Source organism: Fringilla coelebs, assembly GCF_963513975.1.
Source record: "Fringilla coelebs genome assembly, chromosome: 3".
In the NCBI taxonomy this organism is placed as follows: domain Eukaryota; kingdom Metazoa; phylum Chordata; class Aves; order Passeriformes; family Fringillidae; genus Fringilla; species Fringilla coelebs.
In genome coordinates, this window is record NC_140030.1 from 105,874,636 (window position 1) to 105,892,257 (window position 17,622).

Below are 17,622 nucleotides of genomic sequence, written 5' to 3' on the forward strand. Positions count from 1 at the left end.
GTGCTGAGGTGTTTAGGAAGAGCTGCAGCCAGGCATAGGCTTGAGCTTATCTTGAGGTGTTTTAAAGAGAGTAGTCACCTCCCAGCTCCCATGGAAGAGGAATAGGAAAAAGTGGTGAGGCTGACACCTTTGCCACCAAGCTTACAAGCCAAGCTGACCTCATGAGCAAGTTGGTTTTGGAGGCAGATGGAGCAGTAACATGGTCTAGGCAGAAAACAAGAGAGGGCTAAAAAATGCTGACACAACAAAATTCTTCTGCTCCTTCTATACCGTCCCAGCCTGCTCAGATTTCACTTGGGAATGAAGCAATACCTGAGGGAGTCTTACAGAAGTTTTCCAAGAGACTTTGAAGTTTCTTAACTGCTTGGAACAGGAATGCTTTTCTTACCTCCAGTGCTAGTTCTCTAAGTAAGTAGGTTCTAAGACCCTCAGACTGGGGTACCTGGGATGCAGTGTCAGGGAAGAGAGTAGATAGTGAGCAGCATTCTGTCATAAATTTGAGGGAGAAAGTAAAGATGTAAAAGATGTGGCAGGCTTTCCCAGCCTATCCATCCCATGAGAACCAGCAGCAATTCTAAAAATAGGAAATTCCTCTCAGTGGGAACATGACAAGTCCATCTCCCTCCCCATTAGACGTCAGGAGCATTAGTTAATCTATACAGTGTCAGCTTAGCAGAATACCAGGCTGTCAAAGTTTAGTAATCCATGAGAGCCACCTTATACCCCTGAATTTCAAAGCAGTGGCCGTTCCTGTTACTGAATCCATGTTTCAAAGAGCAAAGAAACAGGGTTTAAAGGATTGATGCAGGGGCCAAGTCCAGGTTTGGAAGCATTTCACTTGCCTGAACTCAACTCTGAATTAAATTCTCTGCCTTGTTGCTGTTAAAGGTGACAGATGTGACAGTCCCCTCACAGCCAGTGTGTGCACGAGCACAGGGTGCTGGTGTTAGTGCTAGCAGCACTCAGCCTCCTACAGCCAGCAGCAGGGCTTTGCAAATGGCTACCCAGCTTTGCTGCAAGGAACGCTGTATAATCCCAGAAAACAAAGCTCTGCACTGGCTCTCTCCCAGGACTGCATGACCATAAAGAGCCCCCTTCCCCCACAGAGCAGCCCAGGAAGTTTCCCAGTAGCAGAGCTGCAGGTTTAGGCTGTTAAGCAATTGAGGGTGATGCAGTCTGTCATAGCTGAAGTGCACATCCCTTTGACATGCAGGGACATCACCAGCACTGACACAGCAGCTGCTGCTGCTCTCAGGCCCTCATAACAAATGTAGCCAAGGAGCTGCCTGCACTGGTTTGACCTACTGTGCTCCTGATTCATGCACTGCTTTGTGGTGGGCACCCACAGTGTCACAGGTGTGGTAGCCAGACTCCCTGGGATGCACAGGTGTCATTTACAGGCTTTGTGGGAAATGTTTCCAGGATGTCCTGGCCCAGAGCATCCTGTCCTTCACTGCTTCTGTATCATCCTTGCCTGGAAGGCAGCCATTTCTCTTCTGATCTTTTTTACAGACTGAGGCATTTATGTCCACATTTAAAGAACTAATGATTGCATTGCCTTGCCCCTTGCTCTGTGTCCTTTTTGTTATTTATTGTTTCTAGGGGAGCATGAGGTTGCAGAGATGCTCATGGGGGAGGTGTTTGGAGCAAAGCAGTACAGTCTTGTCTGCTTTGACAATTTGATAATGATACAAATGCCAAAGCACTGTTCTGGTGTCACATAATGAGCTCAGGCCAGCCTGCTGGGAGGGAAAATGAGGAGGGGATGACTGAAATAAATGAGGACAGAGAGGAGGACCACAGATCAGGTCATGCAGAGCCAGGACAGGAGTCAGGACTTCCTCATAATTCATCACCCTGTGAGTCTGCCCTGCTAATGGAGCCACCTGGCAACAAGAACTGCACTTCAGTGGCAGTGCCATCCCTGGGGGCTGAGCCTTGCACGCTCTGCTGCCCATCTGTCTCAGCCTACATCTGCCCTGAGCTGAGCAGATCCATGTCTGCCAAGTTCAGTGGTACCTTGGCCAAGCTGTGTTTGGTCCCTCTTTTCGGGTAGTACTTCCTGGATGTATCCTGAACCCTTACTTCATGTTCACTCTCTGTATGCTGCCTTCTCCCTTTCCTGTGTTAGCAGTGACCACAAGGTCCTAGCCAGGAGGTAAGGGCTGGCAGTGTCATTCCTCATCGGCTTGCTTTCCAGTACACACTATTCCAGTATATTCCCAGCCTTCCACTCAGTTCTATTCTGCTGGCTTCAGTGCAGCCTAAACATCCCATAACCAAGGGAAAAAACCCTACCCACCGGCCTCACCCTTCTCCTGGGAAAGCAGAATTCCCAAATGACCAGCAGCTTCAGCACCAGGGACACTTAATCACTCACCAGTCTGACAGCAAGAGGAAAAATGGGAATAGCAACAGTCTTGGGCAGTGCAGAGCTCTCAGCCTGGCTGTGTCTCAAATAGCCATGCTTGGAAGGGAAAGGCAAACACCAAGGGAATTGATGTTCTCCCACTTCATGCAATGCTGTTTAGGGTACAATGGCAACAAAAAATATTTTTTCTGAGGAGCTTTGTCACGTGTGCTAGCAACAGCATGATACAAACTAAAGGCATCCACCCTGAAAGCCTCTAAAAGGGAGGCATTTCAAATATTTGTTATAATACTCCCCACTGGTGATGTTTGCTTATATTCTGTATTTCACTCTGCCTGAAAGGGTGAAAGTGCACTGCTTAGTTTTGACTTTCCAGTTCACCTCCATTACAGCTGCTCTGCCAACCTGCCTGATTTTATCACAGTCTCACTTAACACATACTGTTCCACTGAAATACCCAGCCCTTACAGGCACACTGTTCTGCACTTCCTCTTAAAAAACAACACAGAAATGAGCAGAAAATCTGCACAGTTCTCATTTTTAGTTCTAGAAATACATGAAGCCATGGGCCTAATTCTTGTGATCTGAAAGCAGTATGCAAACAGAAGGTCAAGATTATATCTGGGGTTTGAGAAAGGCAAACCAATATTTTGTTTGGTACTGGGGGGGGGGAGAGGAACTGTCCCCATTATTAGGGTTGGAAATACTGATATATTTTGCAGTTCCAGAACTGAAAGAGAAAAAAATAAAAAAGCAGCACCAAAGAACAAGATTAAATGGCTGCACATATGGAAAGGGCTGTGTTTTTTTCTATTCCTGTTAACATACAGCAAGCATTTCATTTGTGTTACTAAACAAGTCCGAGTTTTAGAACAGCTGTGCAGCTTGTCCATTTGTTGTGCACTGTGCACTCCAGAAATACTCTATTGCATAGAGGGAAGATGGTCACGCCATCAGCATCTCATCAATTTGCATTATTTATGCCCATCACGCATTCTTTCAGCATCCTGAGTAACAATGGAGAAGGAATGTGTTTCCTGGTCCCTGGGAGCTGCCAGTCACTGGTGGCCATTTCAGGCCAGCTTTTCAAACATGATTTCTCCTGAAATTTAAAGTATGAATACAGGAGAATTCAGTTTGTGTTTGGATGCTATAGTAAAAGAAAATGTTCCCTGGAATCCAAGCTACACATCAATGCTGCTATGCACTGACTTCTTTGGAAAACTTGGCCTGTATTTAGGTGCCTTCTGAGGTCTCAAAACCTGTCTAGAAACTGTTTTTAGAATTGGCCCAAGTACCAGGTAACGCTCAGGCCCATCTGTCACAAATGGCGAAGATAAAAACTTGTAGATGGGACAAGTTCTGGCTGTGTGTACACAGGAGCTAAACAGGAGCTCTGGACAATGCTCTCCTCAGTTCTGCTCCACCTGATTTGAATGTGCCTAGTGAGGTTTCATTGACTTTCCAGTGACATGAAGCCAGAGCCCCATCAGGCTCCCAGTCTCTTCCCCACCCCGAAGCCCCTGCAGTAAACAACATGAAAGCAAAAGGTCACACAGTCTGACACTCCAGGTACTGGTTAATGTTAATGTTAGCATTGTTGCTAGCTGAGAACAGAGACCTGCTGTGCTTTGAGTCTTTTTCCTTTGCTTTGGAAACCTTAAAGCCTCCAAAACGTATTTAATGTTTCCATGAGTTCCTGGTATGGAAGAGGAGGAAATGTGGAGCACTGGCAGGAGGATGTAGCTCCCAGTGCTCTGAATCAGCAGCTCCAGGACAGATTATTTCTTTGAGTATAGGCACAGGCAGAAGTGATTGGCAAGCTGGGGCCTGCTCTAGAAATTAGGGCATGTGACATTCAAAGAAATCTTTTCATCCCAAAGGCTTTCTGTGTACTTCCCAACACACCCACAGATATGCATTACAGGAATCTCTTTATATTCCCTTGGGAGGCAGCCACTTCCAGAGAGGAGCATGGCAGCTTTTTACAAAGGTGTTTTAGGATGAGCTGCAGTGAGGTGTATCCAGTACCCAGCCCTTGCTTTTCATCATCCCTTCTCTCCTCTCCTTGCTGGCACCACCAGCCCCTCACCTTGAGAGAAACTTGATCAAATCACTGTTCTTCCACCCAGTCCAAGCTATTTCCTCTCTGATACTCTTACCCAGCACCCTTCTCTCTCTAGGACACCACAACTGCCACCCAGCCCAGCTTCCCACTCACTTGGTGTGTCCTCACAGGGATGTGTAACTTCCCCCTCCCTCCCCTCATTTTCTTCCTCTGACCATCGTGTGACCTTCCTTCTCCTTCGCTCACAGCCATCTGTCACATTTGGGTAACACCTGCCCCTCCTGGTACATTCTCCCCCTCCAGTGTGGGCTGCCTGCTTGTTTTGCAATGACACAAGTCTTCTTCCCTGGACTCTGAAGGGCTTTCAGGGAGGACATCGCTGTGACCAGTTAGACTAAGCCTCAAAGCTCTCTTACTCAATTACAAACTTTTAAGTTATAAGCTCCCTGGAATCAGCATTCTTTTAATTTCATCTCCCCAGAGCTGTTCCCTCTCTAGGCAGTCAGTGTTCAGAGTGTCATCTTGGGATGCTGTTCTCAGACAATCAGAGCCACTCTCCCACTTGACAAATAGGGACACTGCCATAAAACTCTGCCTTATAGAGTGGCACAATCTGGTAAATCTTTCATCTCTAGATAACACCAGCTTTAGAAAGATGAGAATGAAGCTCTCAGTGACTGAAATTCAGCAGGAAAGAAGTAAATTGCTAAAAGCAGCAGCACAGTTTACAGCAGTATTAACAGCAAGCTGTGAAATATCTGGTGCAGAGCATAAGCTTTGGGGTTTTCTGCACTTCTTGATCTCACTGTTTCCATTCAACCCCACCTGAACTCCACTACCACAGGACCTATGGCTATGGTTCCACAATACAGGAAATCACTACTATGCTTGCTACCTGTAAAAAAAAAAAAAAAAAATTGCACAAATTAAACAAACCTAAACCAACAACCAGTGTAGCTACATGGTGAGAAATGCTGAACCAGTGCATGCCCACTCCTTGCTGGTTGAAATTGGCTTTAGAATCTTTTAGCCAGGCAGATTTTGTGCTGGGTCAGGTATCATCCTTCTTCTCACAGTCAGCATAAAGACTGTATCATGCCTGATCTGACTTGACAGAATGTAATTGCATAATCCTGCCAGATCCTGGTGCAATGCATGGTGCCAGGTATTCCAGTGCTGCACAGACAAGAATTCATTAGGCCAGCCTGCCTTATGGAGTCTAGGTGGCAAGGTGTCTGCAAGAATATAATTTTCTCTGCAGGCTGAACCCGCTGACAGTCCTGCTGACTTGTCAGCTTTGTGTTAAGTCTGTTGAGTCCTTTTCATGCTGTCAGAAAGAAACCTGTCCCATGGAAAAAAAAAAAATCTGATGGAATAAAATTGTTATCATGTTCATCTTGTCCTCCTACTGCCGTATGATTTGGATTCATTTTCTCTTCACGTTCACCTTATCTGGAGGTTGTGAAAGAAGCTGCATCAGTGATGTTAGAGAATGTTTAAATATGCAGCATATTTTTCAACAGGGATGCAAGCACAAGAGACAGGAATTACTGAACAGCAAATTCTTCCCTTTACAGTTCTGTCTGAACATCCCTGTAATAATGGTTTTGCATTAATACAGCTTTGGCAAGCAGATGGCTTCCCAGCCACCCTGTAAGTTCACAATAAAACCATGCTGAGTTCCATGGACAGCATCACCCACCCCTGAAACACTGCCAAAGCTGAGATAGTGCCTGCCTGCTTTGTGAGAGGCCTTAGCAACACCCTACAACACAGGGGGGCACAGGGAGACATAATGCATTTGCAGTGGAATGTGCAAGGGACACCAGGAAAACTCCTAATTTGACTGCTGGTGAAGATCAGTTCTTGGTCTAAGCTCACACAGTAATAAACTGCCAGAAGAAAGAGGCAGGCCCAGTGCATCTGGGAAATGAAAAAGGGGCAGGATTGAAGAAAGTAAAGTGAGGCTATAATGATTAAGTTTAGTTACAAAATGAGCCTCATGTTGTCAGGTTTTGAACACCTCCAGCTCTGGCTAGAGCCAGGCAAAATGCCCTGAGTTCTCTGTGGCATTGAAGAGCCCTCCAAAAATGAAAGCTCCAAACTCAATGTTAAAATATTAAACTCAATGTTAAAATATTAATCTAAGACCTTCTTTTTAAACACCTTTATTAATAGCTTGCCCTTAGCCATTTACACTGCCATCCTGCATCCAAATGCTTTAGTGACAATCTATTATACACTAAAAGCAAGACTACAAAGTCAACCCCATGAATCACATCTGTAGCAATTCTCTAGGCACTGTGTGAGAAAACACCACCACAGTCAGTGACTCTGAGGTAGATAGTTGTAAACAGAGCTCTGTCCCACGTCATGCTGTTTGTTAAGGAACTTGACAGCACTCAGGATAATTTTTCCTCTTTCCCTCCATCACCTAAGAACACAATACCTACACTTAGAGCTCATTTTTCCTGCCAGGTACCCCCACACAGAGGAATGCAGCTGTGGTCAGTAGCACTGCACACACCAGACTTGTTCCTTGCTCAGCTGGGCACCAACAGGAGAGGTTCCCCGGAGCCAGAGGGACATACAAGGGGAGGCTGTGGGTTGGGCTTTTGTCCCAGCAAGGGATGTAAACGAGTCCATGGTGATGTTTCAGAGCAGTCAACAGCAAGTGTTACTCTCCAGGGCTTTGTTCTCTCTTTAATAGAGATATGCAGGACAGCTGTCAGGAGAATATTTCTGAGCCATCAAAGAAGCTAGGAAAGAAAGTCTGCTAATCAATCTGGACATTTAATGAAGTCCAGAGGGACATTCAGGAACTCATTGTATGTTACTGTAGCAGCTGGGAATACACAAAGGGTCTGAGCAGATATTAATTTCCTTTTCTTGCTAGGTAGAGCAACATTTATTTTTGTTAATAGGAAAGAGAGGCTCAGTAAATAGATACCTTCTAAGTGCCACTGTGGATGCAGGCTTGATACAGGATAAAAATCATGAGAGCTTTTGGACAAACCTTGAAACCCAGGCTAAGGTCAATCTCCCAAGTCCTCAGTTAATATCAAAACTACAATTACACATTTTTTCTGTACTTCCCTTCTTTTAAATAATCAGTTCCCACTTCTGCTAAATCCCTGCAAGGTGGACTTATTGTCAGGTGCAGACACTTTCCCTAACTCATCCCAGCTCCTATTAACACAACAGAGAGTGTAACAGTGACTGTTCCTCTACAGTCAGAGGGAAACCATCCACATGATCTGTGACAGGACATCACTGTAGCATTACAAGGGTAGCCTAGAGACCATGACTGTTTTCCATCTGATTCTCCCAAGAAAAAGACTGGACGAAGTAGTTATGGTACAATTCAAACATATGGCAGCTTGACAAGAAAACATCCCAGTCCATGAGATTTTACAAGGTTAAATGCACAAACATCTCCAAATAAAGTCACCCTGACTCACTGCTTCCATGATGAAAAAGCAAGCTGTGTAGCTCTGCGTATGAAGAATAAACTGTCCTGCCATGCCAGATGACTCCCAGCCCTGGCAGAAGCGAACATAAAGTCTGTATATCCTCTGTTTGGTAAAGTTTGGGGGCATGGAAGGTCCCTGTTTGCACACTCTTTGATCAGCTTGCAGAGGGACAGCTGACAGCCTGAACCAGGCCGAGTGAAGTGAGCTATCAGCATCGACTTTGTCCTGCTGCCACTGCTCCCAGCACGGGTTAGGAAGGAGTCAGCACACTGATCTTTGCACCATTAGAGCAGTGGAGCAGAGCTCCCTGCAGCCAGAACAGCTGAGCTTAAAAAGCTGAGGTTAGCACCTAAGGTTAAAAAAGGCTGTTAACATCTGAAAGCGAGCAGGATCAAGTTTATTTCAGTTTTAAAAAACTGACTTGTGACTGTGTTTGAGGTCAGACACACGGACTGAGCAAGACATGCAGCTATCAGTGTAACATATTGAATGCTCAGCAGGTCTTTGTCAAAGCTAATACTGATTCTGAATTCTCTGAAGTTCTCAGTATCAAACAGAGCTGAGCAAAGAGCCAGGGCCCAGCATTGCTCTTGTGAGAGGAGACACTCGTGTCCCAGTGAGCAGAAGGACACTGGTGGGACAAAGATGTGTCTTTCATTTGAGATTTCTGTAGATCCCACAGAAGAGAGCAGGGCAAAGTGTCCACTTCCAAGAACACACATCTCACATGCCCACACTCTGCCCACCCCCTTTTCCTGTAAGGAGCACACTGTAATTGACCAAAGCAGAACACTGCCTAGGAACAAGACTTTGAAGTTTTATAAAAGTTCTCAGTGGCAAAAAGTTCATATCAATTTATCCAGCTGAAGAGAAAGTTCACACAGGCTTTACTCCTGACATGAGAGCCAGGATTTCACTCCAGTTTGCTTAGTCATATGGAAGAAAAGGCCAGCATGAAAAAGCAAGATCAGAGCATAGCTATCCTCCCTTCTGTAGTTCCAGTCTAATTATTGGGATGCACTAGTTGCCCTCTAGGTTTTAGAGGGGACAGAAGGAAAAAAGGAAGAAAAGAAAGGGGAGCAGAAGGAAAAAGCACCAAACTAATTATCATGTATTTATTCATGAAAGCCAAGATTAAAATAGTGTATTAAAGGAATTGAATGCAAATAGCATTTGCTCTATCCTGATTTCCCTTAACAAAGTGCAGCACTCTGGTGACTCAGATAACCCCAAATGTTGCACAGCATAGGAGAGCCTGACAGAGCAGGGGGACAGAACCAACCAGTCTCTCACCAAGACTTTAAAGCACAACAAAAAACCACCACAGAGCTAGGAAAGAAGGTAATTTTGTTTGTGTCATTACTATTGTTTTAGGGAGTTCTCCACACACTATTTATCATGCCCTGTACTGCTTAGAGGTGGACCCAGTCTGACACTGAATCCATTATGTTTAGTCCTGAGGCATGTGAAATTTGAACCCCCTGTTCCTGGCCTGTGCCTGCCTCTGGTGTTCACAGCAATGCTGTCTGCTGAGCATCAGGCTCTTGGCTAAGTGAGCACAAATCATTTGGCTTTGTGCACATGCAGCAGGTATGACAGGATGGTTACTCTGCTAGGGAAGGTTATTTGCATGCTGGGTTTTGAATTGGATGGCATAAAGTTAGTCTTGCACAAACAAGGCTTGAGATTCATTAGGCAGTGGAGATAGGCATCTCAAACCAGTCTGGATACAAGTACTGCAATGACCCAGCTTTCTGTGTAGGCTATGCTGATGGCCAGTCATTCACAAATTAGACCTCTCTTGTTGCCACATAGGAGACTTCTGCAGTAAGTGTTTGAATACAGCAGTTGCTCCTTCATGTGCATTTGAATGAAGATCTGGAGCACAAGTTCGGGTGATCTCTTAATGTGGAGAGGACAAGACCTGTCCTTAACTGTATGGACAGTGCCTCATCTCCTTAGCAAGCTACCTGCTCTACTGGGAAAGCCACTTCCTTGCAAGCTTACCCTCAGTTAGGTGCAGATGCAGTTTGAGTACAGTAGGGAGGCTCTCAGCTCCCACGTTTGCTGCATCTCTGCTCTTGCTCTCCCCCTTGCAGGTTATGACTTTGCCGCTGTACTGGAGTGGTTCGCAGAGCGGGTCGACCGCATCATTCTCCTCTTTGATGCTCACAAGCTGGACATCTCTGATGAATTCTCTGAGGTCATCAAGGCCCTGAAGAACCACGAGGACAAGATGAGAGTTGTTCTCAACAAGGCCGACCAGATAGAGACTCAGCAGCTGATGCGGGTGTACGGTGCCCTCATGTGGTCCCTGGGGAAGATCGTCAACACTCCCGAGGTCATCAGAGTCTACATCGGCTCCTTCTGGTCCCACCCCCTGCTCATCCCCGACAACCGCAAGCTGTTTGAGGCAGAGGAGCAGGACCTGTTCAGGGACATCCAGAGCCTGCCCCGCAATGCAGCCCTCAGGAAGCTGAATGATCTCATCAAGCGAGCGCGCCTGGCCAAGGTAGGGGTTGGCAGAGAAGCCCCAAGCATTGGGTTTGGGCTGTCTGCAGCAGGCAGCCTATGGAGAAGTGGTTTTAGCCAGTTCAGCTTGCAGAGCTGGTGGATCCTACTCTTTTTTCCATCCCATTTAACTCAGGCCCAGCATATGAGCCCTTTGCCAATATGGGAAGAAAACAACTCCTTTGTTTGGTGTGTCAGTCATGGCGGGCCAGAGTGAGGAAGGGAACTACAGATCAAAGCAGGTAGCACTTGAAGGGATCTGGAAAGCAGTTGCTCTGTGGTAGCAACTTGAGAATTAGGATCAATTCAGTATATCAGAATCATACACCAAGGGAATTGATAAGCTCTTGGTCTTTTGCTTAAAACTTTCTTAGCCAAGAGAGATAGATACCTGACTAAGATGGATGCACAGGAGGTGGAGACTCACACAAATGATAAATAAGCCTGTAGTATCCCTGAGTATTTGAAATAAACTGAAAGAAGCCCCTAAAAATACAAGAAAAAACCCACATCAATTGAGAAAAGAGATCAAAAGATCCTTCGAAAACTTTCAGTGCAAGGGCCTTCATTTCAAGAAAAAATGCTTGGTTCACCATTAAAAAAAAAAAAAGCCACAATATTGCATAAGTTAAGGACTAGTAGTCATACTAAAACACTGAACCTGTATGTTTGGACTGGGAAGGGACTATTCTCTTGAAGGCCATGCCCAGTGGAAGAAAAAAAACCCCACCACTCCCTCCAGAAGGTGCAAATGGATGTCACTGCATGTATGCTCAGGGCTACACCTTGTTTTTTCCTTGTCTTAGCACAGAGCTGAGCATTGAGCACTGGAATAACAATCCATAGGTCCAGGCAAGCTGAGGAGCTGAGCTTGCTCTTTGGGGTGGGATAAGATGGAGGCAAGTCCTGGGCACAGACACTCCGCTGAGCAGAATTTTCTGATGTGCTATTTAACATTTGCCTTCATTCCATGTAATTTAATTCCCTTCAGGTCCATGCCTACATCATCAGTTCCCTAAAGAAGGAAATGCCCTCAATGTTTGGGAAAGACAATAAAAAGAAGGAGCTTGTTAACAACTTGGGAGATATTTATGCCCGGATTGAACGGGAGCATCAGATCTCACCAGGAGATTTCCCTAATCTGAGAAAGATGCAGGTAAGCCGTGGCATCCTGGCAAACATCAGGGAAAGAGCATTAGAGTAACTGCAGGGAATACAACAGAGCCATGCAAACACTGATTGTTGCTACCTGTGGGAAAAGCCTGCTCTTATGTTGAAATGTGTCTTAAAATATGTGCAGGCTATATTTGGGCATGAGCACTTCTTACACATTGAGCTCATGTGAGGCATTACAGCTTCACATTTATTTCTCACATCTTTGCCTGAATAGCACTTTAGAGCAAATGATTCCTCTGTTTTTCTTTATTTTTAATTCCAGGTTCCAATTGCAGATTTTTCAGGCCTAAGCAATTTATAATAAAAGGAAAGCTGTGTCCTGAAAAGGCTACATATGCCACATTGCTCAAGAGCTATATTTGTCTTCTACTTAACTCTTTGTTTCTAGAAGGAGAAAAAGGAAGGTGTGAAAACTTAAAGCCCCTTTTCCATTTTAAGCAGAGAAGCAGGCTTTTTGTTCTGCAGACCAGAGACCTGGCCCAGTGTTCACACAAGTGAAAAACTTCAAAGGACCTTGGATCAGAGCCTTGTGTTGTACATTCAAGCAATGCTGGACACTGCAGCATTGCTGTGTGGCTTCAGTCCAAGCAAAAACCTGTTCTGAGTTCTAGCTCTTGAGGTTGCTACTAGTTACCTATGAAAAACAGCATTTGCCTATTTTTTTAAATATTTTTTCCCTAAATTGTTGGGAATGTTATCTGTGGGGTGTATCCAGTAGGAGATCTCCTTCACTGCTTGTTAAAATGTGTTAAAAAAACAACCTTTATGAATCCAGTTGGAGTGAACAGTGTGAATTTAATGAGTAGAGGGTGAAAGATAAAGCTGTAGGTCTTTCTGCAGGCCCTACTCAATGCCCTTTTTGCTTAGCTGTGAAATTACAGAACCTGAGCCATGCTCAGATTTCATAAAGACATGCTCACCACTGATGGCATCTGAAAGATGCACTGCATGGTGATGAGTACAGTGGTCTTTTGCCAGGTGGCATCCCCTTCCCAGAGCGCAGAAGGGGGAGGGAACATAGAGCACTGGCTGCAGGACGTAGCAAGAGCACACAACCAGTTGGCCCTGAACTATTTGGTCATTTTGTGTAGGACTTAGGAGAGGATTAAAGTAAGAGCAAGGCCAGCCAGGGAGACTCCATCCCGTGCTGAAAGCAGGGCAGTCAGAGGAAGGAATGCTAAACTCCCCACTCCTCTGCAGTAGCAGGGATTGTGAGCCTAGCAGCGGGCAGGCATTGCACTGTACACCATTGCTCCACCACACACGGCCACGTCGCTCACCTCTTGCTGTGTTGTCCCGTTTTTAAGGATCAATTGCAAGCCCAGGATTTTAGCAAGTTCCAGCCTCTGAAGAGCAAGCTGCTGGAGACCGTGGAAGACATGCTGGCCAACGACATCGCCCAGCTGATGGTGCTGGTCCGCCAGGAAGAGTCCCAGCGGCCAACCCAGATGGTGAAGGGAGGCGCCTTCGAGGGCACCTTGCACGGCCCCTTCGGCCACGGCTACGGAGAAGGCGCCGGCGAGGGGATCGACGACGCTGAGTGGGTGGTGGCCAGGGACAAGCCCATGTACGACGAGATCTTCTACACGCTCTCGCCTGTCGACGGCAAAATAACTGGTGCCAACGCCAAGAAAGAAATGGTAAGGTCTAAGCTGCCCAACACCGTGCTGGGCAAGATCTGGAAACTGGCTGACATCGACAAAGATGGCATGCTGGATGATGAGGAGTTTGCCTTGGCGAATCATCTCATTAAAGTCAAGTTGGAGGGTCATGAGCTGCCAAACGAGCTCCCTTCCCATCTCCTCCCTCCGTCCAAAAGGAAAATAACAGAGTGAAAGGAAGGTTACAGGGGAGAGGGAAAGGGAAGGGGAAAATGAAAGATATAGAACAACATGTTTACTTAAATTATACCTTTAGATGTGAGATCACTTTTGGATTTGTACCTACTTTGCTGTATGAAGAACAAAATCTAAAGCAGAACAAAAAAGCCCAATCCTTCATGATATGCAATTAACTCTTCCAGTGTACTGTCCCTGCTTTCTAATGTGTAGTCTGTAAATATGAAGGTAAAGAAAGGATGTTGCAAACTAGGGGACTGTTAAGCGAGAGTAGAAGAAAACCTGAACAGGGCTGCATTTTTGGAGAGTGGAATAGGCACTAATAGAAATCTGCTAACTGCCAGTATCACTCCTGAGCTTTGGCTGCACCTTCTGCCTTTTAATGGGTCTTGCAAAATTCAGGAGACTAAGAGAAACCACAAGGTCTTCAAGCTATTGGCCAAAATAAAGAGCATTTCCTAATTAACATAAGCCCACACTAAAATACTAGATACTGAACCCCAGAGTTAAGAACTTTAGGAACCTTCATTCACCGTTAAGATGCAAGTTTTACAAACGTTCCCCTGTCCTTAAAGAAAAACACATCAATAAAATCTGAAAGAGCTCTGAACTGGGCAGCTGGAGTTCCTCATTGTTCACTGTGGGGCAGGCACTCAGAGTTCCCAATCATCACTACCTCCCATTGAGTCCCCAGGGGAGATTTGTTCTGCATGCCCAGCCAAGAGAACCACACTCCAAGGGAAGAAGAGGGAGGGGGCCCTAGAGGTGGACATCAGGTGGGTTGGGAGGGAGGAGCACTGCTTCCAGGCTCACCCATCATTTCACAGCCAGTGGGTCGTGTTTGCTCTTTGAACAGCGGTGGTGTCTGTGATTCCTGTGAAGTGATACGTGTTTGCTCTCATCGTGCACAGTGAAAGCCACCAGGCCCCATCCTCACTGTACAGACACAAACCCCACACTGGATCCCTCACAGGGGCAGAACACACCGGGGCACTGGGCAGAGCTTGCTCTGCTCTGTGCCTCCACAATCCTAGCCGAGATGTCAGCCTTCACACACTCTCCTCACCACACACTTGATCCCCTCCAGAACTTCTACCCTGAGCCAAGAGACCTTCCCCACTTCTTTCATGCTCTCTGAAACATTTGTTTTTAAGACCTGACTTTAGCAGAAATCCCCCCATTTCCCGTTTCACTGCCTAAGCACACACGTGCGCGCGCACTCTTCTGGTTTTTGTTGTTGCTTTGGAGCAGCGTGTTGTTCCAATCCTGTTGTCACTTTATATAAGCTGAGCTCCTACTGTGATGAAAAACCAAGATAAGTATAACTTATTTTATATCTCTTGTGTTCATATTATATAGAGAAATATATTCTGTGTATGTAGGATGTGCTTATTGCAGTACATTTATCACTTGTCTTAAAAATTAATGCATTAACCTTTTTTGTACCCTGGTCCTAAGACATTATTAAAAAAGAAAGGCCAGATCTGTCTACTTCTTTATACAGCAAAATGAAATGCAGCTGAAAAGAAAAGAAAAAAAAAAAGCTTTTTTGTAAGTGCAACAAAGGGAGGAGACTATGCTTGTGCACATTCCCAAAGGTGCATGTACAGATCAGCCCAGATGGACTCGGGTGTGCACTGCTGAATGACTGGTTGACATCTGCAACATCTTTCTCTCTTGGCAGTCTAATCATAACCTCCACACTTGCCAAAGCAAGAGGAATTGTACCTGTGATTCACCTTGTTCAATATAGGGGAGAGGTAACCACCACATTTCAGTAGAAAAAAAAATATATTGAAGGAGTTCCTTCCTGCCAGTCACAGATGAGAGTCCTGTGAATTTATCAAGATCTGGAATGGATGCAGAAAGCCTCAGTCTTAAATCTTACTGACTAATTCTATTTCTGTCTTTATTCTTTCTTTTCTGTAGATGTTCATGATAGTGATAGCTATCCCCAGAGTGGGACAGTGAGAGGCATGGTGTAAGACAGGGAGAGCAGTTGGGATAGTCCTGGGGAAGCATCTGGAGAGAGGGTATGAGCTGTAGTAGTTGGCAGAGTTTCCATTTAGCATCTGTACACGATGAGAGGGGTGAGAGGAAATCATAGGGTGGAGAGCAAAAGCAATAAATGCAAATTGAAGGAAAAGGCAGCAAACTGTATCATTCCAGTTCAGCTACCCAGTAACCCCTAGTTTAACTGTCATCACAGGACACATCTGCTCAGGCTGCCCAGGTCTTCCTGAGGAATTTGCATCCATTGGACTCCAGCTGAGGCTGAGCAGAGCACTGTGAATCAACCCTGCCTCTCTCTGCCCACACAGGTCAAGTGCAGAGGGGTTTGATTTCAACACCCCTCAGGAACCACCTGGCACTGCCAGAGCACAGCTTCCCCACTCGTGGTGGGGAGAGAGGAAAAAACACCAGCACTGCACTGACAAACACCATTACTTAATAGGATTGCACCAGGGACCCTGCTGCAGGGGGGCTGTGTTCCCAGAGAGAATATGAACAGTCCTCTTTAGCCAGATAACTTCATCCAGCACATTTCACCTTTGCTAGGCTCTTCAGGAAATTTAAAATAAAACAACAATCAAACAAGATCCCACTAAAACACCAAAGACCCACATCAAACCTTAAACACCCTGTTCTCTATATAGAAATACAGGGAATCCTGTATCTCCACTATGGCCACGAGAAGGTGCTTGTATTTCTCCATCCCTTTCCCAGATAGCAGCTACAAATGCACACACCCCCTTTTTTTCCTTTTCCCTTCCGAGTTAGGACTCCCTGGGCAATCCCAGCCACCTGTATTGTTTCCCACATCTGTGGGAGGATGTGATTTCCCAAGCCCACCAGGACTCCAGGCACTGCAGGCAGGCCTCCAGCCATGCATGTTCCTGCCAGCTCACAGAGCCACACTCCAGAGGCAGTTATCTGTGTCCAACAGTGCTTCCTTTTTCCCAGAGCACTTCTCAATTACCTAACAAGATTTCCCCAGGAGGTTATACAGAGGAACCAATTCATTTGCTGTCAGTGGGTGGGGGATTTTATCATGTGAACATACCACTACCACTCACTTCTCTGATCCTCTCATGTCCTTCTCTACCCATCCTCACACAGAAGAGCTTTCACAAGTCAGAAGAACAAAAAGGCCTTTTTTTTTTTTTTTACCCCTCTAAGTAGGAACTGCATTTGGCCTTCTCTCTGGGAAGGATCTAGAGCAGAAACATCTGTACCTACATGCTTCATGGGCTAATATATGAGTTTTTTGAAAATTAAATTCTCTCTACTGTGGAACATGACAGGCAGATTAGATCAACAGTGCTATACAACCATTTATTTGAAGGGAAGGCTAATAATTACACTAAGTTCCCTGAATAAGGTTTCACAGGAGGTGAGTAGCTTAGCAAAAGGCAATTACTTCTGGGATCTAGAATTTAGCCAGCATGCTGAAGTTCAGAGAGATTTTTAATCAAACAGAAAAGGTCAGAATCAGTTTTTCCATCACGTTAAGTTCCAACACAAACTTCATACAACAATGAAATTCAGATTTAAGTCTGGTAACTGTTCTTTTAAGTTGCTCCCCTTAATCCTTTGCTCACTAACCAAAGGCTGCTGTCATATGGACAAAAGTTATGGGTTGTTTGACCTTACAGAGAGGGACAGTGTTCCTACAAGCACAGCTGGAACCACGGAAGCTCCTCTAGAAGATCATCTCAGATCATGCTACACCTCTTACACCATTGATAGTTTCCACCTCTGCTATTGTTTATCTCATATTTATTATGGAGAGAAGCTGTGGCTCCACATTCAGGCTTCGGTAAATCGGGGGACACAACAGACTATTTAAGCCCTTCCTAGATGCAGAATTCCTCAAGTCCTTCAAAGCCTGATGCATGGGTAGGAACACTCGTGGAGAACAGCACTGAATTACTCCAGAGGAGCACCTTGACTGGTAACATCCAAGTTATTTTTGTGGAGTTTTCATAACATAGCATAGCATCTATTATTTTCTGCTCTTTCCCTTTCCTTCCTTGTGCTTATGAGCCTTTCCCTCCTCTTCCTAGTCTGTCCAAGAGTGGGGGAAAAACAAGGCTTAGGAATCTCAACACGCGAAGAAGTTCAAGGCTAGTGCAGGCAAGTCAATCCCTGCGCAGCTTTCCAGCTCCTCTAGGCACTGCTGAT

The 17,622-nt window shown here is 45.5% G+C and overlaps 1 protein-coding gene across 1 annotated transcript in view; it reads left to right on the forward strand.

Moving 5' to 3' along the window:
- Nucleotides 1–14,924, forward strand: part of EHD3 (EH domain containing 3) — a 30,162-nt gene extending 15,238 nt beyond the window's left edge. Inside the window, exons 4-6 of the mRNA XM_084201968.1 lie at nt 10,012–10,424; nt 11,415–11,579; nt 12,907–14,924. Coding sequence (XP_084058094.1) covers nt 10,012–10,424; nt 11,415–11,579; nt 12,907–13,434 — 1,106 coding nt within the window. The 3' untranslated portion in view covers nt 13,435–14,924. The remainder of the gene's footprint in view (nt 1–10,011; nt 10,425–11,414; nt 11,580–12,906) is intronic.
- The last annotated feature ends 2,698 nt before the right edge of the window (nt 14,925–17,622 follow it).